Raw genomic sequence first — 25,016 nt, forward strand, 5'->3', positions numbered from 1 at the left:
GCAAAACATTTAGAGAAAAAGTACCATTTATTTACCCATACACAGTATGTAGAGACTCAAGAGGTCTTCTTTAACCCTCCCTTTGTCATCTTATATAATTTCATCAAACTGTAAGTTACGGATTTCTTTGCCCCTAAAAAAGAAGAAAAAAAAAAGAGAAAAAATAACATTTAGCAAGGTTGACTCAGCCAGAAGGTTCTCAGTGCATCAAATGAAGGATTTCCCTGGGGGAATGACAGCCTAATCCAGCAGGCAGACATGCAAATAAAAAAACCTTCCTGTCACAGTCAGGACACAGGAAATAATGCCACCAAAAAGACTTTTAATGCCATCAAAGCAGAGCAAACGGAGCAGAATCCTGGTAAATACCATGCCATGGCACACAAGAAAGGCAGACATCTCAATTTTCAGGGATCCAGCAGCAGTTGTTGCCTCCAAGCATTTATGAGATTTAGATAGGATGGGACTGAGGATGACTCCCACAAAATGTGTAAAATATATCCTTGGAGTTAAAGGATTTCTGAAGCTCTGGCAGAGATGAGCCTTCTCTTACAGACCTAGATAAAACCCCCACAGCCTTTGGCTGGCTTTAGTCATGGAGTATTTGTACATTTCCAAACAAAACACTGTTAGTCTTGGCATTTCAGGGGGATTCTGAGATCCACAGCTACTTGCTTTTCCTTTTTTGTTTACGAAAATCACCCCAAACCAAACAAATAAAAAGCACAAGGTAACACACAGAGTGACCGCTCACACTCCAATCACACCCTCACAAATTCAGAACCAAAAAGGTGACTTTTTAGTGCTGCACAAAGAGCTCTAATTTTGGCACCTGCACAGGTTAAAGGTGTAGCAGATTATATTTACTACAACCTTCTACAACCTTCCCTATGTTGATTTAATTGAACACCTGAAAAGCCTGACTAAAAACACACAAGGAATTTAGCCAAAAGTTACACAATATCACAGCCCAGAGCACAAGGAAAGATTTGCAACGAACAAGGAACCTCAATCCAAGTTTAACCATGTGCTGCACTGTTTGGGTTTTTTTGTGTTCATTTTTTTGGGGGAGTGGGATGGGAATAAAAATATTTGATTTGAAAGACCTCAAAAAAATGAAGAAAGGAAAGTGAAAGAAAACAAAGATATAATATTTTAAGTGATAGAGTTATTCAGAGTTGAGTTGCAGGAAGTCAAAAGAGTAGGAGAAGTGCACACTCTTATTTCTGAAGGACTGTGGCAGAGTAAGGAGTCTCTGATAACAAACAGACTGCAGAGAATCAATTGTGCACTTCTGATGTCTCCAAATACAATTTAAATAAACTGCAGTTCACCTTTTGTAGGAAAATATCTGTACATGTATTTTGAACTGACAAACCCATGTGCATCCCATATGCTCCAACTTTTTCATATTTACCAGGTTTTTGCAAAAGCAAGCACAGTAATGAAGGCATGACAGGCTTTTCTTTGCAGCATCTCAAATAACAAGTAAATAACCACGTAAATCCTGAAGCGCCTCTCAAATCTGCATGGAGATTGCACAGAGCAACAATTCCTGCAGCAACACAAAGCCAGGCTGAGCTCTGGCACAGCACAAATGAAAAGAAGTTAAAACTGTGATCATGGCTCTGAAGATGCCCAAGCTGCAGGACGCAGCCCCTCTGCTAGAGGAATTGCTGAGCCCTGGCACAGGACAAATGAAAGTTAAAATTGTGTAAATGTGGCTCTGAAAATGCCCAAGCTGCAGGATGCAGCCCCTCTGACAGAGGAATTGCTGCTCTGCCATTCCAGTGCATTCCAGGTGCTTTGAGAAGTGCAGTGCAGTGCAGCGTGTGGCAGCTCTAGTGCAGCACAGCTGCTGCAGGGCTGCAGCAGGGAATGGTGCAGGCACTGCAGGCTGCAGGGAAAGCTCTCCTCTCTGCCTGCCCACCTGCTCAGCAGCACATCCTTCTCCTCCCTCTGCTCTCCCTGAGCTCCACCCACAGCAGGGAAGGAGCTGCCCCAGCACAGCATTGTGGGCTCGATATTTTTGGGTCTGAGAGATTTCAGCCTGCTGGCAGCTGCTGACTTTTTCCCAAGGAAAAATTTCTCAAGAAAGATTTTTTTTTTCAAAATAATCTTGGCAAACAACTCTCCTTTCTCAGAACAATCTTTCTCCAGGTGGTGTTTTGCTGTTTCTCTGGTTTAACCCATGGGATCAGAGAGGTGTCGTTCCTATTCACCAACCATGTTCAGTCTGTGTGGGAACACCTTATAAAAGGTAGTGAGAATTAGACAATAAAGCCTTTTTTTATGCTCTTTGCCTTCTGAAATATTTGGAATCTCTCATCTTTCCTGTCCTGCAATGACAGGATTGTCCATCCCACTGCTCCCCCTCGGGCAGATGAAGTGCAGCTGCAGGAGTCAATGCTGGAGCTGTGGCTCACTCTCACCATCTGGAGCAGTTCTGGACCACATGAAAATGTCTCTCTGCTTCAGCTCTGAATCTGTGACTCGGTGGTTGCACCTCCCCGTTCGATTTTTCCACTCCAGGACACAGAACAAAGCCCTGGAGCACAGGGGAGGGAGCCCGCAGGGACTCAAACACAGCTCGTGTCTGGTTTCACTTAACGATCCTCACTGAGCTCTGTGCCAGTGCTGGTGCTGTAAGACACCGATTTTCCAGGGAATCCCCCAAGGTTTTCTGCTAGGTTTGCCTGCCTGCAGTGTCCTGGGTTTCCTTTTGATGCATGGACAGCTGGACAGCTGTCATGTGGAGCAAATCATTATATATTTGCAGTGTGGCATGCACAGACACATGCATATTTACAGATCTTTACAGTTATCTGCTCAGGCAGCTGATGAAGGGAGTAGTTATCACAAAACCAGAATATTTTATATGTAAACCTGCTCCTTTAAAAAAAAAAAAAAAAACCTTGAAAAATAAATGCTATTGAGAATACTGGTGCTAACTTAAAAGTAATTTGAACAAATGAAACCTGCTCCTTACAAAAAAAAAATCCTTGAAGAACAAATGCTATTCAGAACATTCATGCTAACTTAAAAGTATCTTGAACAAATGAAACCTGCTCCTTAAAAAACATATCATTGAATCCTTGAAAACAAATTCAGAACATTTGTGCTAACTTTAAAGTATCTTGGACCAATGCTTCAACTGTAACATGGTATTTATAGAAAAAAAATTCAAGGCTTGCAGCATTCCTTGAGTAAAATATAAAGAAGCTAAAGAAGTCTCAACATCTCCCTCAGAGGAGCTAAATATAAGAGTTGCAGAGTGAGTTCCCAAAGGCCAGGCAGGCTCTGGCTATGTGGGAAAACAAATCCAGCCCTGGTGCCATCTCTAATGGGAAACAGAGAGAAAACCTCACCACAGCCTCGAAGAAACACACAGGCACATTCTCCAAAACTAAATAGGGCATTTAACAACAAACAAAAACACAGAGCTGGAGCTCCATTGGAAAACCACACTGGCAGAGAAAGATGAAAAAAGTTTTCTTCAAATGGGTTGAAATTCCTTCTTGTGCTCCTTGCCAGTAATGTTAATACCCAGTGTGGCAGCTCAGCACAGCTCTTGCTGATTTACCATGGAATTGAGGAATTCTGGACATTGCACTGCCATGCTGTGGAGCAGAGCAGGCATCTCACCTTTGGTGTTCTTAAGGTAAAATAATCAGCTAAATAAAACAGATTGTGTCCCCTAGAACACTTCAGAAAGAGGGATGGTCAGCTAATGAAAACTTTCTTTTGCAAGCAAAGTATTTGTACAGTTATTAGGAACACCAATAAAAAGTCAGAGCTTAATGGACTTCATAATTCTCTTTCACAATTGTTTTATTTTAAGCTACTATTCCTGACAAGCACGGCAGAAAGACAGAGCCTTTTATTTTTCCTAAAGTCTCCACTAGGAAGTGTGAAAATAGGTCTTAGGGGAACAGAATATTAGACAAGATTTGGAGAAAGAATAAAGAAAGAAATGCGGCATCCTTAGAGGCTGAATTTAAAGCTCCACACTTTCCTGTAAAACACATTCTGTGCTTGAGTCAAGCAAATATTTCCATGCAGGAGCCACATTCCTGTTTTCTCTGTGTAAATTCTGTATCCTGTGAACATGGAGAGCCCCAGGAGCCGGCACAGCCAGGAATGCTGCCCCAGTGATGCAGTTTAAATCAAGAAAACGATGATTGGGAGAAAATCTCCATTAGAAGATACTGAGAGATTTAATATAAATTCAGTCATAAATTTTTGGGGACAAATATTAAAAAAAAAAAAAAAAAGGCAAAATGGTTTTGCTAATTAACTCTAGAGCCATGGACACTCATCCCTACTCAATTCCAGGGCAGATCACATAAACCCAGAAATACTGAGGTGACATCCCTGAGCAGTTAAATTTCACTCCTGAATTCTGTCCCTAATGGCTTTAACCAGATTCTGGCAGAGGAGTGTAAATACATTTTAAAAAACCCCAAAAAACCAAAACAAACTAAAAAAATTAAATAATGCAAAAAGTAAGAAAAATTCACTTCCCCGAGCCCCTTTGCTCAAATTTGGCTTGTGCTGGAGGCAAAGGATCAAAATTGCTTTGCTCTACCTAAATCAAATCACAAAAATATGTTTCCACCACTAAAACCACTAGTAGAAAATAGTTTTTAAATACAACTCTATGTAACTGATTAGAAGAGAACTACAGTTTGTTTTGAAGGGAAAAAAGCCACTGTATATAAAGCAAAAAGCAGTTAAGGCCAAGGGAAATAGAGACATTTCACAAGTAACTGATTTCAGGTGCATGAAACCAGAAATCCTGATAAAATTACAAGTTAGGACTCCCAAAGTCCCAGTGCCAGGAGAAGCTGTCAGTGATTTACTGCAGGACACACAGGAGGAGCTGAGGAGCCCCAGAGGTGATTTTCTGTCCATCAGAACAGGGAGAAAGAGCACAAACAATCACCACAGCTTAACTATTTCTGTTCTACTCCTGCACTTAACCAGCTCTGCCCCACAGGGCACTCAGGATAACTTGAATTCAACAGGAATAAAACTGGTTTTAACCCTTCCCTTCCAATTGTTTTGCTCCATAAAATCTCCTCTGCACAGATCCAGCAACAGAGAAAATGAAAGCTGATGTTGTTGCTTGGTTTGTTTTTTTAAGGCCCTTTCAGCATTTTATAATTTTGCAATAAAGCCTCTGCCTTAAATATTGCTTTTATTTTCATGGGGACTTTTAATGAAACACACAACAAGTGAATTCTTTAAACTCCTGTGACAATTGAGGCCCTGTCATTTTTCCTGTGTGAAATCAGAAGGCCCATGTGGACAAAAATCACACACATTCTTACCAGCTGTCAGGATGGTTTTAGCACTCTGCACTAGACTGGAGGATCTCACAATTCCTGAGATGCCTGCAGAGGGAAGGCACACAGATGTTACCCATCTCAGCACTTGTGTGGAGATTTTTTTTCCCCCTCCACCACGCACAAGTTAAATGTTGTTCCAGTTACACAAAGAAGCTAGCCTCAAAGTAAAATATATACTGAGAAAATTTGAGTTTTCTCTGCTTTTTCATACTAATTAAAGTATTCTCTAGACTGTTTTCATTTATTTTATATGTAACATACAGAAAAAGAACCCAAATCAGTATTAAGACAACAAGCAGTAGGAATTGATCAAATCCATTTGTTCAGTGTTCCCATTAGCTCTCCACTAAGATGATTAATCACAAAGGATTCAGAGTTGTTTCATCTAAGTGCTGGTAAATTAACATTTCAGAGCAGAACAAATGATACTCCCTGTTTACTTCGACATGGGATTGGGATTTGGCCCTTCTGTGATCAAGCAGAGACATCTCTATTGTGCACTTCTTCCCTGGATTTCTAAATGACAGCTTTTGGAGATAAGATTTGTTTATCACTTTGCACTGTGGGATATTCAGTTCTCATTGTCCAGGGGTTCTTGATAGAACAGTTAAAAAAAAAATCTTTGATTTTCTTTAGAACTATTAAGTTATATTTGTTCTAACACATATAAAAGCATACTGGTATGTACAAAACTACTCACATCACTAAATACTTGAAAAAAATGTAAAACTGCAGCAGTCTCAGAGCTCATCTTCCAAACTGCCACATTCTGCATTGACCCATAGAATATAATTTCAGGTATTTTTAACTCCTGCTTCAATATTGAAGAACAAAGCCCAGCATAATCCATGTATAACTAAGGATACAATCTTCCACTGGAAAATCATTTGAGGGGTAGGAACAGGGAAGGGAAAGGAACAAATTGTGTTGATGTAGCAAAATTATCTTGGGACAATGCAATTCAACCTGAGTGATCAGCTCTGTCTTGCAGGATTCCCAAATGGCTTGGCCTTTACCCAGATTGATGAACTAGGAAAATGCTTTGGCCACAAAAGTGAAAGAATACCTCGATTTGTTCTCCTGAGAGTTTAAACTGGAGGGCCTGAGAAGATGTGTCCAGTTTGGTGCTCCCTACAGAACACAACCACAGCACAACTAGCTCAGGGAGGGCTCAGAGCTCTGTGTGCACCTCAGACACTGCAGCTCCTGCTCCCAAATCCAGCTTTTATCCCTTTCCTGGCTCAGCCCAGCCCAAGAAAGGAGCTGAACAGCTCCATGTGCAGGTGGAGTTCATCCCATGCTGTCCATGGAGAACTGCAGCACCCAGGAGCTTTATTTCCCCCACATAAAGCAGGCTGAGAGCTCCCTCAGCTCCCTGCTGAGTGTCTGGTGGCTCCCAGGCTTCTTAGGAATTTTTGCTGTGCTCAAGGAGCTTCAGGTTCTTAAAATGCATGAAGGACCCCAAGTAGTAAACTTTTCCATTTTCCTGCAGTGTACCAGGGCATTGGTGTCTGCAGCATCAGCTCTAACTTGCTCACATGACATAATCCTGCCTCAGAGCAGTTGTGCTGATGAGAAGCACCTCAGCCTTTTTGCTCTGAGCTGCAGTTCCCTGCCAGGGCTCACATGTCTGGGCTAAGCATGATGACTGCCAGGGGAAATGTCAGCAAGTCAGAAAATGACCTCAGCCTGGCCACCTATGACTGGGAGGATACAAAGCTCAGAGTTTTGATGAAGTTTGGCCTGAAGATGGAAGATCTGTGAGGTGATCTAAGCAGGCCACACTGTTATTCCTTTAATTCTGCCTCTTTCAGGACCCAAACCAAAACACATCTCCCTGCATCACTAGGAATGGCAGTGATAATATTTCAGAGAACCTGTCTGCAATCAAATCCAACCCAGGCTTTTAGGAATGTATGTCATGATTAATCTCCTGGATTTTTTCAGCCTTCTCTTTAGCCCACCCTTCTGAAATAGGAGAACATGTGCAATAGATTTGTGTATCTATCATGTCTTAAAAGAGATTACAGACATTGGCCCAGACCTACCTTGGTGCACCAGAAATCCACAGTCAGGGTCATGGGCAACTTGCAGTAAAATTTCTTCCACATCTCTGTTCTTTCCAGGAGGATTTACCAGAGCAGTTATCTTTTGTTGCAGAGTCTTTGGCAAAGCCATAAGCTGTGTAAATTGACCTTCTGGACTTTTATCAATCTGAATGTTATAAAAAGAAGACATTAAAAACATTCAGTTCTCTTTTTTTTTCTTTTAAGAAGTCAGAAAACTGACCTTTGATAAATATCTCACAGAACCTGATCCATTTCACTAGAAAAGGTCCTTGACAATGCTAATAAAAACTTCCCAAGCACAAGGAAATGCAGTATCTCAGTTCTCAACTTGAAGAATGACTCATGCAAGGGTTTTTATTCAAGGGAAGACACACATGATCTTGCTTTGTCTGCAAGTAAGTTTTCATTGAAACTGTATCATTTCTGTTGTATCCAATTTCCTTTGGAAACCTAAGTCCAGGACAATAAAAAAAAAAGTTCCCCAAAGACCACTCAGCTGAGTTTCTTCTGCCTGAATATAATCAAACTGCAGACATACACACATTTCTTGTTTAGTTTGAAAACCATTTTCTCTGCTTTAAACTCCAAAGCACATCTGGTTTGGATAATTTGAAGAAAACATTCATCCCACATTTCCCAATCAGAAATCCAACGAGCCTTTTTTTGAATACAATGATACCAACACGCAGGCCTGGACAGATTTCCCCAAAAATGTAATGCACGATGGGGCAGAGCTCTCTGAAAGTGGAGGAAAATCTGAAGAGCTCCATTCCTCCCACACAAGGTTTTAGCCACTTCATGGAGACATCAGACAGGAGTCTGGTTGCCCTCTCCACTCCCTTTTGTCAGTGTGGAGAAAATGATCTCCAGATGAGTCAGCCCCAAGTGCAGAGGCACCGACTGCGAGCGGCTCTGAGCGTTGTGTGGGAGGAATCCGCGCCTGAAGACTCAGAGCTGGGCTCTGCCTTCCCCCGTTCTGAGGGACCTTTGAGGAAGGGATTTTCTCTGTAGCTCTGCATATCCTGGAGAAGGGAGTTCTATTCTGTGTTAACTGCACCCTCAACAGCACTCAGCCACCTCAGGCTGGGCAATAACTGCCAATAACCACAGGAAGGTGTGAGCAATAAAGTATTAAAGCACTTTGTTGATTAAATGCCCTCATTTTGCTGTTGATTAGAAGCAGTCTTGATGACTGTTATGAGATTGTGGAGAGATTTATTATCTAGCAATAAATTTGCAGTATGCTACCAGGATCTGTTTAAAGGAATTTTTTCCTTGAAGGAAGTGTTTTTAATTCTTTCCCAAATTCATTTAAATATTGCTCCCACCAAACTGTTCACAAGCAATAAGAAAACACGGAGACAGCTGCAGGATAATGCAGGCTTGCCTGTGTTTTATCCCAAAGCACTGCAGTGAAACTGTTTACTGTACTCAAGTCTGCAGTTAAATCAATTGCTAACAAAGACACATCCTAAAAGGTGGCATTTGGGAGGGAATTACCAAGGCTTGAGGATACAGAGATGTCCATGAGACAAGTGGTGCTATTTGGGATTTCATCATGACGCTTCTATCACACACAGAATATTCGCACAGGGACAGGCAGATTACAAAAGGAAAAATTGCTACTGACTGTGGCATCTCTCTCCTAACTGCAATGTTACAGCAGAAAGATGGACTTCAAGGTATTGGTCACCCTGGATTTCCCCAAAAAACTAAGGGAAAAATGGTTTGGTATGGGTATTAATGCCAGAATTTCACTCAGCTTTAGTCAGCTGATTTTCACAGCTAGAACTTGAGGAGGTTTTTTGTGAGATGCAGTTTTTGATTGCAGAAGGTTGCACCTCTGAGTTACAGCCTCATCTCTGTAACACAAACCATCTGTTTATTCCTCACTTCCTAGCCTGTTACTCCCATATGGAAGCCATTAGAACACACATTTTACAATGATCTTGCTCTGCTTCCCTTGCTGGGGTCTATTCTGTGCCCATACTCAGAGAAAATGAGCAGTAGTTCCTCCATATGAAAAAAAAAAAAAAGGTATTTAAGGCAAGTCTGCTGGTTGCAGGATTAACTGAACAACAGAAACGTAACAAGCAGCAAGCACAGACTACAACTGCTCTGCTGGTGCATGGCATAATTCCTGCCTTCTGTCAGTGATGAAGCTTGTTGTGAAGCTGTTTAAAGGAGAACACTTGCCTCGAGCCTTCCCAGCTGGTGCTTGTACACCACTTGAGGGCAGTCCTGGAGTATGGTGCTGTACAGCTTCTGGAAATGGGCAACGTTGGGCTTCACTATGTTCTGCACCTTGGCTTTGTCTTCTCCTATTATCATTCTGAAATCACCTACGCAGGAAAAGAGAGAGTTAAGACATTAGAAAAACCCCAGAAACACAAAGAAGGAGAACTCTATTCTCCAATATTATATATGCTAATATAATCCACAGAGTCCAAAAAAAAAAAAAACTCTTCAAACACCCTCAAGCACAGAAAAAAAAAAAGTCCCTGAAGGCACATATTGTTATGTGGCCTGTGATCAAATGTCATCAGCCCACGTGTCCACATCTTGACATGGACAACAAAATAATTCCAGCTGAAAAGTAACAGTTACAGTCTTTGCAACCATACCTCAGTCTCAACCATTACTAAACAAATTTCCCAGTCCTCATCCTTTGTATGCACAAGCAAATGAGCTGAAATTTTCCAGTTTGAGAGGTAATAGTTTGCATTGTTTCCACACTCCAAGGGCAGTACCTGGAGTTCAGCTGATGGCAGTCATGGTAAGATCACTGGATCACTTTTCCTCTTAGCCATGTGTTAATAGTTCCAAACAGAAACTCCTTTTAACACCACTGTTACATTACTGGCCTTTACACTTTCTTTTCAGACACATGAGTGAAAAGTTTCAAAGAGAATAAATGAAAAGCCAGTCAGTCTGTATGAAAGCAATTCACTACCTCTGTCAGCTACCAGCCAGGAGTTAGATGTGAGTGTAGCTTGTATCAACAACCAAAATTCTGAATCAATTCCTTTTCCCACTTCCCACATTCAGGAGATAAATGTTGCTGAAAGGTGGCAACTTGCTAGCCTTCCTTCATTTATTTCAGTTTATGCCAAGCCACAAAACAAACACTTCGCATATAAATGGGACTGACTCAGTGCTCTCAAAAAATGCAGGAGAAAATAAAGGATGAATATTTCCTAAATTAAAGCATGAACAACTCCTTTCAGCAGTCTCCAAGGAGACTGATTAGAGTAACACATAATATCAATTTTGTCTACTAGTACCGCCACTGAAAGACTTAACAAAATGGCAGCAAAATAAATATCCACGAGCAGCCTTTTTCTTGTACATTTCCAACTGGGAGTTGTGTTGCTTCAGCTTTGCTCACACAGCACAGCCAGTCTCAGCATTTCACTGATTTTTGTTAAATTGTACTGTTTCAAAGAATAGATTAAAAGTATCTTGGTTACTAGTGGCAGTGCTGGGCAGGTTTCAGGTGGGCAGATAAGCAGTGAACATCCCTGGCTGGCAATGCCACTGTCAGCACCCTCCCTCCTCCTGCTGCTTTAGAACAGGCAAGCATGCAGGACAGAACTGCTCTGGAAAAGCCACCTGCAATCTGAAGTGCCCTGAGAAGAGTTACATAAAACAGTGACAGCCCTCAGTACAGCCAAGCTGCAGCTCAGACCCCCCTGTGCTTCTTCTAAAAGCCAAAACTGCATTTCTGGATGAGCCAAGGAAGTGCTGTGTGAAGTACAACTCCAACCAAGCTCCTTCATAGTAATTCCAGTAACCATGTCAGCATTTAAAAAGCAATGCTGAGTTAAATTGTAACAATTACATCTTGTATTGAAGAACCATTTGCAGTAGTTTCTTCAATATTTTTCCTTACCAATTTCTTAAAAAAAAAGAATCTCAACAAATACCAGGCAGGAGTGTAAAATGTAAATCGAAGAATCATCATCTGGATCTTGAAGTTAACTAAATAAGAACCTTAAACACAGCACACTCCAAAAGAGATGACAAGGTATGAGTCAGACTATCAGATGACTCAACACTGCACTGAGTGGAAAGAATTTTTTTTTTCCCAAGGTTTTGAAACATTCCACCAAAACACAATCCATGCAAACAGAGAGAGAACCCCCATTATTTCATCACATGCCATCACTCACACTTAGCTGTTCACAAATCCAGCAGGTAGAGGCAGCGCTGCTGATGGAGCTGCACCTATTTCCTGTGAATAAGCCCAATTATTGGAGCTGTTACATAACCACCACTCAGAGAGGATTTCTGATGACTGCAGCAGAGCAGGCCCAAAGCAAGAAGGGAGATGATTTCTCACACATGAGGCTCCAACTGTGTTCCAAGAGCTCCACACAGAGCTCTTGTCAGGCACTTGAGACTCACCAGAGTAGGAGAGCCCTGCAATCTGCATGTACAGGTCCTCTTCAGAGAAGCTCTCCGGCAGCATGAGGAAGGCTGCTGTCACTGCACTCTTCAGGTTGCTGACAAGAGCAGCTTGCAGCCTGCTGTTCTCATTCTGGGCCAGGATTTTCACCTGGAAAAGCAGAGCCATTTGGAGACAAGACTTCAGGAAAGTGTTACTGAAGATAAAAATGTTATTTATTTTTCATGTCGGATTGAGTAAGAAATTAATTTAAGATTAGATCTCATCAGCATGGTACAACAAGTACTAGAGAATCCCCACCATGTGAGAGAAAGGGACATGTTTTTAAGAATTAACACTCTACTAGAAAAAGCAGTTTTCACACACAGGTTTGGAAGTGCTATATGCACCAGACATGAGCTAATAAGAGCTACTAGTCAGCTTTTCATACTCGTAAATTAAGATTAATCAGAACAGGAAATATGAATGCATCAACAGAAATAATTCACATGTGATTGTGCAATGAGAAAAAAGACTATACTAAAAGAGAGCAGAACACCAGACAGAGGTAAGTTTTCTTATTCACCCTCATTCTTTATATATATATATATATATATATATATATATATTTTAATAGAGGACTCCCCTGCCAAATGCTTCAAGTAGTTTCTCAGACAGGTGCTGTCCTAAAAAAAATAAGGCTTTATTTTTGCACTGTGCATGAGCAGAATGTGAACTCGAGGGGATCTTCACTTATCCGTGAGGAACAGATCACTTAAATGCCTCTACCTGCCACAAGAAGTGTTTATTTTTAGGAAACATTGAAACTGATCAAGACTGACTAGAGAATCCAGTCACCCTGGATATGGAAATATACTGGAATAAAAAGCAGATCTTTGGTAAGAACTGCAGGTAGAAGCACAGTGGCAGATGAAGGGAAGCTGGTTTAGGAGATGGATAACCAGAAACAACTCCCCTAGGAATCCCTGCCCTGTTTGAGTTTGCCTTTTTCAAGTGTTCTGCCTAAGCAATATTGCCTTCTTATAAAAGGCAGCTTTTTAATATTTGTCTGCTCTACACCACCTCAAAATTCAAACCCATTGGCCATTGTGAACAAAGGTACCCCCTTGGTTTTTCTCAAATCTCGTCAAGCAGTTCACTTAGATGTACATTTCTAACTTATTGCTACAGGGAAATCTAAGGGAAGTCAGAACAGAAAAATCTGTGGCACCTCAAGCAGTGACACAGGTGACTGCAACACCTCAGGGTTGCCATGGAAACATCAGCAAGTTATGGACATGCCAAGGACACCACAGTTAGAGCCTTTTAAAACACAATACTCAGCAGAGAGGCTATTCCTCCTCATGGAGGACACCAGCCTTGCCTTAGAGAAGCAAAAGGAATTACCGCTTCCTTTTCTAAAAATCCTCCTTAATACAACAGCAGGATTTTTTCAAAAGAAAATAATACACCAGGCTTCAAAATCTGAATGCCTGAAACACTGACAGCATTTATGAACAAATTTTCAACGGTTCAGAGAGCTACAGATCTCCCAGGAAGTCAGAGAGCAATGGTTATCACCCTGGTAAAACATGAATGTTGATTCTTGGGGTAAATCTGACAGAGCACCACAGCTAAGGAAGGCTTTTCCACAGCACAGAGAATTTATATTCACTCTACCATGTCACAAATCAAAGCAGCAGCAAACGCAGTTACACTGAAAACAGCTACTCACTATTCACTGCTGATGTGACATCCAGAATTCTCCCTTCTGTTATCCTTCTCAATGGATTAAGTTTCATTCTTTACAAAGGTAACAGCTGCTCTAACCTGGGTTATGCTGTAATACATCTCTGGAGATAAAGCTAGCAGTCTGAGACTATTCAAACTTTCACTCCTAGTTTTTTTTTAGCTAAAAGCATAATTAATTTCTGTTCCAAGACCTGAAGAGCTTTCTCCTCCAATTCTGCCCCTGCCCTCGTAACAAGTTTTCCCTTTGCACTGCTGCCACCTGCTGACAGCACATCCAGGCAGGCACAAGGGGAAAGCAAAGATTCTTTTTTATGACTCAAATATGGAGGAGAAAAAACAACGTGCAGAACCCATAGTTCACTCAGTTATGAGCCAGACAGTAACTGCACAGCAAAGCTGCTTCCATTTTTAAAGACTTCCATTCTTTATTTGTGTTAAATTTTGGCCACCCCTATAATCTGTTGTAAAAAGCAAGTAATACATTTAACATTAAAGGGACTTGGCATTAATAGTCCAGTTATTCAAGATTTCCTACAGGCAGAAAACTGTTATTAGTATTCTCACCTTCAGAGGTTCTTTTTCCACAGAACATCATTAAGAGCTACATTTCACCCCCTACCTGAGAGATTATCCCTCTGGGGCTACACCCCTCAATCAGGGCAGATCAGTTGTGCTGCACAGAGCCCTAAGAGATAAAGTTCAAACTCCACCTGGTTATTTCCCAGCCCTGTAATTTCCTGCATTTCCAGAGAGAAAAGGGAGCAGTTACCGGCTTCTGCAGCCGCCCGGCCACGTACAGAGTTTTCCAGTGAAACAAGTCCTCAATCAGGGCATCAGTGCTAATTACTCCATATTTTATCACCTGGAAAGAAACAAAGCAAAATAAAGGCTTTTGAATAAAACCTATACCTGCACTGTTTTCCATGCATGGAAGTTACTACTTGCCATGACTGTGCTTAATTCTAAGGCACACATAACTACAGTAAAAAACTGGAAAACATTTTTATGTCTTAATTACCACATAGGGCAAAAGAAAAATCTCCTATTTACATTCAAACTTCTACAGGGAGAAAATGGAATGCATGAAACTAAGATCCTTTCTAGAATCAAAGCTGCAGCAAAGTCAGCAGCCAAATATTGCAATAGCTGGAATGATCCACATTATCCTTTATGGCATAAAAAAACATCAAGCAGTAGTTTGTCAGAGACCTAAATTAAAACCTCCAGACATTTATGTATCCTGTTATTGGGAGGTGGGGTTTTTATCAGGGAGTTTTTTCTTTTGCTCTTTGCTGTTAGGAAAAAAAAAATTAAGATTTTGCAGCTTATTTTATGTAACTGGAAAAAAAAAATGGGGCTTTCCACAGTTTGTTACCAATCTGCACCACCTGAATTTCCAAAGATTATCACCACAGCAAGGCAGCCAGCTCCAAAATCTCTGGATAACAAAGGATCACAGCCTGCGATGTGACTGAGTCATTAGAACATAAGACCAGGGCAAAAAGAGCCAAGGACACAATGCCATGGCAAACACCACGGCTTCTTCTAATGAAATCCCAAATCCCTTTTTATATCAAACAAATAAGGTTTAAACCCCAAAATCTCATACAAGGACAGGAACAGCAAGGCTGACAGTGTTTCCCTCCCTCCTCCCTACTGAACACAGAGGTGCAGGAACAGGACCTGCTGGACAAGAACCACTCACCAGAATTACTAATTATACTCAAGCTTCACAGGCCAGGATATGTGACACTAAACAAAATAAAAGTCAATTCCAACTTGCTGTTGTAACTTGCATTTCATACCAAACACTCCACTTTGCTGTCACTTACATGGTCAACTGCTGAAATGAAGCACCACCAAAGCTTCACCACCACCAAAACTGGCAGACAGTAAGCAATAAGGAATACAAATCCAATTCCTGAAATGTTTTAGATGTAAGTTCCAAACACTGCTCACACTTCTAAGGTGCAAGACCAGCTGCTCTGTTTGCTTTTTTAATTAAAATGCTGCTAGTGAAACAGTTTGAGACATAAATATTGAAATAACATGAGTTAATCTACAATTACAATCTGCAATATTTGCTTCCTGAAATCTGCTTTAAGCTAATCATTTCAATACTTCACAGACATAAATATTTGACTTAATTCACTCAGACTACTTGTACTTACCCTGTCATTGCATGGCACTAAGGTGTTGTAGTAAATTCCTGCTCCATATCTCTGTATGGTACTTATCTTTTTGGGTCCAAAAAACTTAAGGAAGGAATAATGACTCCTGTTCTTTATCAAGTTTGTCATATGCCAGGTCACAGCATCATCAACAGCAAACACAAAGTCCAGCATATTTGTCTGAGGAGAACAAGAGTAGTGGTAGGATTTAAATGTCAGGAAGAGCCAATGTTATCATAATAATTTAAGACATACACAGTATCAAACTTCCAGCTAAATATTTTTCATTAGTAAAAAATAAAAATAAAAATAAACCCCAAACCACAAGTATTAATGTCAGGTACAGTTTAAAGGTTCCATTGAAGTTGTATGTTTATTGTCAAGTGTATCAGACAGGCCAAAATGTTCCTGTCCTGGTCATGGCCAAACTTCAACCCTCCAAACCAGGGGAGCAGGTGTGAGATCCTCAGCACCCCAACTCACAGCTCACAGTGTTCATGTGCAGCACTTTTTGGCCACGAATGGGGAAGTATCGGTACAAAAAGGCACCACCCAGGAGCTGGCAGCAAGGAACTGCATTTCTAGGATATGCCTTTGTAGTGTATTCCTTTGTTTTTGTCAACAAACCCCTAAAAACTAAAAATAAACATTATTTCCAAGCTGTTGGCCCTCAGAAGATGAGGAAACCCTCCAGACTGCCATTTCACTGAGGCAATATATTTTAAATTCCCCTCGCACGGTGCACAGCAGCTGGGACACGCTGCAATAACTCTCTTTAAAAGCAGCGGTAAATAACCTGACACACAGTCTATTCACACCGGGCCGAACGGGACCCCGAGCCCCCACCATGACAACCCCACTGCCGGGACCGCCCCGGGCACCCCCGGGCACGGACCGGGCCCGCCCGCCGCTGTCAACACCCTGCGGGACTCGGGCTCTTCGCCCCTCGCACGCCGCAGGGCCGGAGGCTCCGGTACCGGGGCGCGGCGGGGCCCGAGCGCTCACCTCGCCGTGCTCGGCCGAGGCCCCCGCCTGCCGGAACACGCCGGAGCCGTAGGCGAAGGCCAGGCTGAGCTCCTGCGGGAAGTGCGCCAGGACCCGGCGGAATTTCACGGCCGAGCTGGACAGCACGGGCAGCGCCATGGCCCTGGCCCCGGGCCCGGCCCGCCCGGCGCTCCCGCCCACCGGCGGCGGCAGGAGAGACAGGCCGCGGGGGAGCGGCGGCGCCCCCTGCAGCCCGGCCTGGGCATGGCGGGCGGGCCGCGCCTCCGGGCCGAGCTGGGCGGGGGCGGCGACAGGAGCGGCTCTGAGTCCCCTCGGTGCTCCACTCAGGGTCCCCTCAATGCTCCACTCAGCGTCCTCTCGGCTCCACTCAGCATCCCCCCAGTGCTTCACTCAGCGTCCCCTCGGTGCTCCATTCACGGTACCCTCAGTGCTCCACTGAGGATCCCTCAGTGCTCCCCTCAGCATGCCCTCAGTGCTCCCTCCATTCATGGTACCCTCAGTGCTTGACTCATGGCGCACTCAGTGCTCCATTCAGCATCCCCTCAGTGCTCCATTTCAGCATCCCCTCAGTGCTCCCCTCAGCAACTCCTCAATGCTCCACTCAGTGTCCCCTCAATGCTCCCCTCAGTGTCCCCTCAGTGCTCCCCTCCGTGCCCCCTCAGTGCTCCCCTCCGTGCCCCCTCAGGACTCTGCTCACAGTCCCCTCATGGTCCCTTCAGGCTGCCCCCAGGGTCCCCTCAGTGCTCCCCACATGGCACCCCCAGGGTCCCCTCAGGGTCCCTGTCGCAGTTAGGGACAATAAAAGAACCACACTTACCCATCAGGTAGAAGCAGGGAAAAAGAGGGCAGTTTATTATGATTTAGGGTTTATATAGTATTTCTGATTTGGTCAAGGATTGGTCAATGAGAGGAACACCTCTCTGACCCCAGTGGTGAATCCAAAAGTCCATCACTGAGAAGAATGAAAACAATATACATTGTTTTGAGAGACTCCAAAGGAAAATATGTAAACAATCATCAGAAGGCTTGGTATTATGGCAATAGGTCCCCTCTCTGTCCCCTCTCTGTCCCCTCAGGGCCCCCCAAGCTGTGCTGTCCCACCAAACCAAGCCCACTGAGGTGATGTTCAGCACGTGGGCCTAACATTTAGTCTTCTGCCCCACCACTGCTTCATCTTCATTGTTTTTAGGTCATCACAATTCTGCGCCCTTTCTTCGGCTATTTTTCCTCCTCTTTTCTTTTTAATTTTTTCTTTTTTTAATTCATGTTTTATCCTGTTCTCAGGCTTTCCTCAGGACTTGTTGCTGGCGTTACAGTCCTTCACACATCCCCCGGGGAACACAAACACAAACCCACAGCGTTTAATCATCGTGGTTGTGCTCAGGGCTGTCTCACGCTCTCCTCGTGCTTGGCCGGCCTTGGTTTGAATGTTCAAGTCCTACATAATAAACCTGTCTGAGCTCTGTGTGAGAGCTAAATGTATAAATGTGCCTCATGAAATTGCAGCGTGCCTTCTTCCCTCATGATTTTACACTTGCCTGCATCTGGTACTCAAAAATCACATTTTCTCTTGCTATGGTTTATGGCTTTCAAAATTCCCTACCTGAGGTCTGAGGAAATCCTGGCAGTCGGAGATAAATTTATGCTCTCACTAAATTGCAGACACCATAAGATCTTCAGACATCACTGTGCTCATAGTATCTGCTGAAAACAAATATGAAATATTCTGTAGCTTTGTTACACCCAAGGAAGTTTGATATGTGCAGCTAAGTCACCATCTATATACAACTATTATTCTGAAGACAGGTAAACATATGATAAATGGGCATTGGGAATTTGAGGAGAGAGCACCTGAAGCAAGAGAACAATCTTGTATTGGTAAACAATGGAAAACTTTAACAATGTGAGGCACATTATGACATAAAACTGCACCAGATCTCTACTTTTCTGAGTTTTTCTACATCAAGTGATGCAGCCAGAAAGACCCTTTTGAGTGTTCACTTTCAGAGGAGAAACTATAGCATGCTAGGAAGAATGTGTTTATATTAGGAATAATCACATTATAACTAATGAATTTTTATTACTCTGAATAATAAGGTCCCAAAGGTCCAATTATGGCTGAGGTTTGGAGACTTTTGTTCTCCCCTAGGATTGTGATTCAGTGCCCAGTAATGTCTCTGAAATGATTTAACTACTCATGAGACAGATCATGGACCTTGTTCTTTCCTTAGTAAAAGTATTTTTGTTATTAAAGGTATTAATAACACATTGATATTAAATGCTATATCAATATATATTAGCTATAATCAATAATTATTATTTAAATACTTCATGGCACACAATATAAAGAACAGCAGATTTGTTGAGCTTACATTTTCTTTTCCTGCTGCTTAGGTTAGCCAAGGATTTTGCATTACTTTTGAGAGAATGATCTAACTCTACAGAACAATTTACGGCAGTACACAAAGAAACATTTTGGTGATATAAGTAACTGGTATTGCTTGGCTGGTTCTTTTTGCCACTATTTAGAAAACAATGCAAAAGCTTTCAAATATCTGTACTGACTTACTGGGCAAGCTTGTTTTCTAAATTCTATTCACCTTCTTTGCTGCTATAAAGAAGTCTCATTTTATTAAATCAAAATAGAAGCTGAAGGGCTTTAATATATTGTTATGGATGGTATGGAACTAGAATACACTCATAAGTGAGTAAAAAAAAAGGGGAAGTTTTTTTGAGAATTAACAGGTAGGTAACCTTTCAGAAGGAAGTTATACAGTTGGCTTACATTAAAAATTAAGGTAACAAAGCAAACTTTTGAGATGATATGATATCTGGGGCATTTGTCCTTGGATATTTGTATATTAGAGAAAATCTGGGGAAGAGGTTTCTCAAATAATGCAGAATAGTCCTGCTCCACCTGTACCTTGCCAGCTCAAATTCTCTCCTTGAGCCTTCCAAGGTGTATTTTGTTCAAAAAACTTAAGGGCCCTGTTTTTCAACATCCCTACAACTTGTTCTTTGCTATTCTTCCTTAGCTGACTTTTATGTATTTTCAGTGAAATCTAAAGTTTGCTTCTTGCATCTACTGCTGACTTTTAAATTGATTTTGTTTCCAACAGCACTGGCAATGTCAAGGCTAATTGTCATCTGAGATACAACTCAGAGCTCATCTGAAAGTTTATGTAAAGCTATATTTCATCTCATACCGACTCTGATCTTGGCCTCTAATCTGTTTTTCAGTGGAAGTTCTGCTTTGCTAACTTTGGTAAGGAAGCCTGCAAACACCAGAAGGTCTTCAGTTTGATTTTCACTCTCAGCCAGCACTGCTGATGAAGGGAGCAGTTTTTCTTCTACCCGCTGGTATCAGTGTAGGTGTTTGCGTGGCTGCAGATCAGAACAGATTGGGGAATTGATGTGGGTTCAAACCAACTGTTTGGGGTTCTTGGGGCTTTTTAAACCAGTCTAGCTTTAACCAGGTCACCGATGTTCTTCACCACACATGTTTGTGTTGGTATAAGCAGGAGAGATGAGAAGATCTCTTCTTCTGTTGACAGTGCTGGTTCAAAAGAGAAAAATACTTGTTTGGGTTTTTTTAAACAGAATTTTCACACTTAAAATCTTGGCTGTGATTGAGTCCATGCATTAAAGTTGTGTAAGGAAGGGAACAACATTCTGCATGTTGCACAGCCTTTTGCTTTTATTCATTCCTTTCCAGCCCAGTAAGTTCTAATACTTACTACAGAGAGCAGGACAGGAGTGTGACCTCGAGCCTTTATTTCATTTTTTGGCAATAAAATGCAATAAATAGCCCCCAAATACATGCATGTGCAGGTTTTTTTCTGCCTTTTCTGCCACCTCTGTGCTCTCTAGATCTTTAGAGTAAAGGAGTCTCACAGAGGCTCTCTCTGTTCAGTGTCTGAATTCCAGGAGATATTTGCAGCTCACTGGATCTATTGCACGGTAGGAAAGTCCAGTTTGGGTCTTCATAAAGTAATCTTAGTAACAGCATCTTCAATTAAAATAGTAATTTCACTAACTTAATATGGGAATGTGAATACTCACAGTCTGTCAGTCCATGAGTTGGTGGCAGTCTGGAGCTGAGCTCAGCTCTGCTGTGTGGCTCCTCTCTGCAGCTTGGGAATGCTGTGCTTTGGGAGGTGCTGAGTACCTCATCACGGGGATTTTGCTGCCCCAGAGTCTGCTCAGTTGGTTCTTCCTCTGTTCTTGCTTCCGTGGATCTTTCTCCAGCAAAACTGACAACTTTGTGCCCTTGGGTTTTGCAGTAGTGGGGAATCTGTCCCACTTTTCCTTAGCATGTGTCTGTTTGGTGGAGGTGGCAGACTCCTGTGAGTGTGGAGTTGCTACTTCTTGCCTGTAACTGTTGTAAGTAAAAAAATTCATTTTCTTAAAGTAGTGGCAGCATCTGGAATCAGCAGCTCCTGTTGTTTGTTTGAAATTTCTGTGCGTTTCTGTGATTACACTATTTGAAATTCTCTACCACTCCATCTTTTGTTTATTTAAAGCATAGGCTCTGTTAATTGTGGCTGGTGCAGCTGCACACACATCTGACTTGGATTGCTGGTTTTATATGCTGACAACTAAACACCACCAGGTGTCCTCTGTTTCTGTACCAGATCTGAATTACCTCCTGGAGATCCTCCTCTGGATTGGAAAATACTCATTTTAAACCAACCCCAGGGCTGAGGGGTGGCACACAACCCTTTTCCCCAGCTTTGTGCAGCCACTTGGGAGCCTTAGGGGATTTGCACTCTGTGTTACATTTTGGAAGCACAGCTTTCCCCCTCACCCCCACGAGCTTATTCATGACCCTGTGACTCATCAGTGTCCAAGGGATCATTTTCCAGCAAGGACAGAGAAGCAGCTGGATATTTCCATTTGTCTCTTCCAGGCCTGTTGCTGAGAGCAGCTCAGCCATCATCACGCACAGGCTCATCCTTCTCTTACTGAGAGTTTATTAGCAGGAGCAGTTAGTATCAATCAACAAATGGATTTTTGCTAGAATAGCAGTCAAGATAATGGAAATAAAAATGAGCATAAAAGCTGGTTAAATACTGAAATTTGTGTGTTTTCTTCTTGCCTTGTCTCCGTGCTTGTTCTAGTCAGGAAGGGATTTCTGTGACAGACTGGCAATGTGTGAGAGAACATATTTTTACACAGCAACACGTTCCTCTGTGGGATGCAGTGAAGCACTGGGAGATGAAAATCGTGCTGTGTCCTTGCAGGTGGTGCACTGCAGGCTGCTCCACCCTGGGCCAGAGAGATTTATTTTGTCCCCAGCAACTTCTGAGTTCAGGAAAAAAACTTCTGGCCTCTCTCTGTGAGAGCAGCTGAAATCCCCTGGGAACTGGGGGCTCCTGTTTTGCAGAAGTGATCAATAGCACCCATTCTTCCTCCTGAATGCTTTAAACCAGTATTCCACCTCCCAGCTTTTAGGGGAGTTACACCTTATTTTGGATAACAGATAGGAAAAAAAGCCCATTTTATGGTTTTTCCCTCTCTGCGGAGACATCAAACAGCGACAAATGAGGGTGTTCCCTTGTGCCATTATTAGACAGAACAAATAGAAGCCGTAGGTTATCCCCAGTTCAACACTTTCTATTTCAGCTCTGTACTCCTGAATTATTCACAGCCCTAGCTCTGGAATGGTAACAGAACCCCAGCTGCATTCTCAGCAGCATTAACCCAGAGCCACAGCAGATGGTGGCTCCTCAATGGCTCTGTCATGGAACCATCTGAAGGTGACCTCGGAAAGAAATCATTTCAGTGATGGCAATGCTTTCAAGGGCACTGACTGTGACAGGATATTTCCTTACCACCCTTTAGTTTAATTTCCATTTGGTGGATATTTCCTAAATGTAATTGGGTGATTAACCATGATGTTTGTTTGCTCCTGTAATGTGTGTAGATGGTGGGAAGACATGCCAAGGATGTCAGGCTGAGGGCGTGATGGTTTGAGATGCTGAATGATCCCCTTGGATTCTGCAGTGGTATTCCTGTGTATTTTAATTGGCCAGCACTTAATTACAGCTTAGCCAGTTTTGATTGCATGACAATTCATGAAATCTTGTAGTTAGCTGGTACCATTTGTGTGTTGGAGGAACTTTATTGGACAACAGCTTGAATTCAAGTGTCTGGATTAAAGTGGATTTAACTGCCTATGTTATTACTAATATGCTAATATATTTGAATCCTAAGGAAGGCAGTTATACAGCTTCAATACAGGACATTATTTATTAGCCTAATAATTGTAGCCACCAAACTGCATATTCTCTCCATGATGAGTTACCAAAGCAGAATTGAAATTCTGTGCACACACAAGAAGGAATAAAAAGGATCATTAAGCAGAATAAACAGCAAGTGATACTGAAAAATACATTACAGTGATATTTTAAGCTAATGCTTGTGTGGGCTGTGCGAAAGCACAAAGAGTTTATCTCCTCCAACCATTTCTGCAGTTCTGCTATTAAACAAGGGGTTTGTTCTGCTGCCTCCCTTTACCTGGCTGGGCTGGGCAAGGCCCTTCATGTCCTGAAGCAAAGCAGGGAGGACAAGAAGGTGACAGAGCTGCAAAATGGGGTGAAGATGAGGGAAGGTGCTGATCTAGAAATTGGCTGACACACAGTTGGTCACCATTTCTTCAAAATACAATTTTAAAAAACTTTCATTTTTGTAGAGGTTGGTCTTGATCAGGAGGATTTTTTTGTAAAATGTGTTAATTTATGTTCTTTATCCTTTGTAGGTTCTAGTCCAACTGGAGGCTCTGAGTTGGTATAAACAGCCTCATTCCATAGACGAAAGGAAAAATTGTCATTTTAGTTCCTCATTTATAAAAATATTCACTCGTATTATACTATCAGTGGAATCCTAGCTGCCCTTCCATTACTTAAGCTGATTTATTTGAAATTGTTATAGTGGGAGATGCAATCAATGGAATTCATACTCTGTGAAAATTGGAGCTTTTAATGCTGAATGCAGTTTATAATGTCATGGCAATAATGCACCATGATCATGAAAAATGAGAATACGCATCTTTTGACATTTTGTAATAATTCAGAAATGACCATGCTTATCTGCATTTCACATGAACTTTGTTATCTGTAGTGGAAATGAAAAATATTTAAAAGGTTATTTTCACCTACCTAATCAGTCCTATAAGGTGGGGGGTTTTTTGTGTGTGTTTTTTGTGGTTTTTTGTTTGTTTGTTTGTTTGTTTGTTTTGGTTTGGGGGTTTTTTTGTGTTTGTTTTTTTTTTTTTTTTTCTTTTCAGTTTCCTGGAAGTGCCTATGTAGTTCTGCCTGGAAGTTAAACTATGTTCCTCTTGTGTAACCAATATTCCTCCATTACTGATGGATGACATAAGACATTCTATAAGACACACAAACAAAAATATCTTACATGATAGAGAATAGCTTATATGATCCATAGGTAATGCCTAAGAAGAATATAGTTTAACTTTTGTTAAACTTCTGTAAGAATATAATTTAACTTTTGCTTGGGGTGGTGGAGCTACCTGACTCTAAGTGTTACAAATTACATTAATCTTATCGTTAATTAGACTTATAAAAAGCATGATGGAGAATGAACATAATTAGTCACTCATAAAGATATAATATAAGGCAAACAAACAAGGCAGCCTGCAAAGCTGTGGTAAAATAAACTCATCACTGGGATTTTTGCAACAGCTCTGAACCTCTAAAGGGAAGAGAAACCTTTCCAACAGATGTTAAACTTCAATAATTTCTCTTGTATTTATGCAGTTATGAGTACACTGAAGTTTGGAGATATGTGTTAAACACGGCATCTTCAAGATTTTGTAACTGCAAGGGAGACCAAAACAAAAAATATTCACCACAAAAAAGATTTAGTGTATAACTGCTGCTCTGCAGTGCAGTTCAAATCCTGTGAGAGGCCTGGCTTTGCTCATCCAGTCATCCAAGTTAATTAGCTGCAAGGAGGTGACGCTTCAGTGCTGAAAAAAATCCCCCATATCAGTTATCAAAATTCAAACAGACTATTGCTATTTTTCTAAAAGTCTCACACTTGTATTAATTATTGGAATTTGTTTGCCTTTTAAATGTATTTAGCATAGAAACAGTAGCTTCTACACGGAGAACATGAACATCCCAGCGTGGCCAATAAAGCAGTTTGGATTTTAGAGCTGTGTGAGGTTTGTTGTTGCCAGAGGGGAAGTTATTAGATGTTCTTGGCCTCGTTAATACTCTGAGATTCTCAAAAAACCCCTTTGCTGTCTGTCTCTGTT

At 41.8% G+C, this 25,016-nt stretch overlaps 1 protein-coding gene across 1 annotated transcript; it reads right to left on the reverse strand.

Annotated features, from left to right (window-relative positions):
• Window positions 1–8: 8 nt before the first annotated feature.
• Window positions 9–16,881, reverse strand: TAMM41 (TAM41 mitochondrial translocator assembly and maintenance homolog). Its single transcript, XM_083869453.1, has 8 exons — window positions 16,736–16,881; window positions 15,731–15,910; window positions 14,329–14,421; window positions 11,828–11,978; window positions 9,617–9,762; window positions 7,400–7,565; window positions 5,334–5,396; window positions 9–133 (listed from the first exon to the last, which is right to left on the reverse strand). The coding sequence occupies exons 1-8, from the start codon at window positions 16,871–16,873 to the stop codon at window positions 57–59; spliced, it is 1,014 nt and encodes a 337-aa protein (XP_083725579.1). The 5' UTR covers window positions 16,874–16,881; the 3' UTR covers window positions 9–56.
• Between the last annotated feature and the right edge of the window lie 8,135 nt (window positions 16,882–25,016).

This window comes from Zosterops lateralis, assembly GCF_965231275.1.
Source record: "Zosterops lateralis genome assembly, chromosome: 11".
Lineage (NCBI taxonomy): Eukaryota > Metazoa > Chordata > Aves > Passeriformes > Zosteropidae > Zosterops > Zosterops lateralis.

Excerpts from the sequence above, each read along its gene's own strand:
- TAMM41 (XM_083869453.1), bottom strand. The coding sequence starts at position 16,873 with ATGGCGCTGCCCGTGCTGTCCAGCTCGGCCGTGAAATTCCGCCGGGTC. Across the intron at positions 15,911-16,735 it reads CCTCGGCCGAGCACGGCGAG|ACAAATATGCTGGACTTTGT; the intron begins GTGAGCGCTCGG and ends TGTTCTCCTCAG. Across the intron at positions 9,763-11,827 it reads TGCAGGGCTCTCCTACTCTG|GTGATTTCAGAATGATAATA; the intron begins GTGAGTCTCAAG and ends TTTCCTGCGTAG.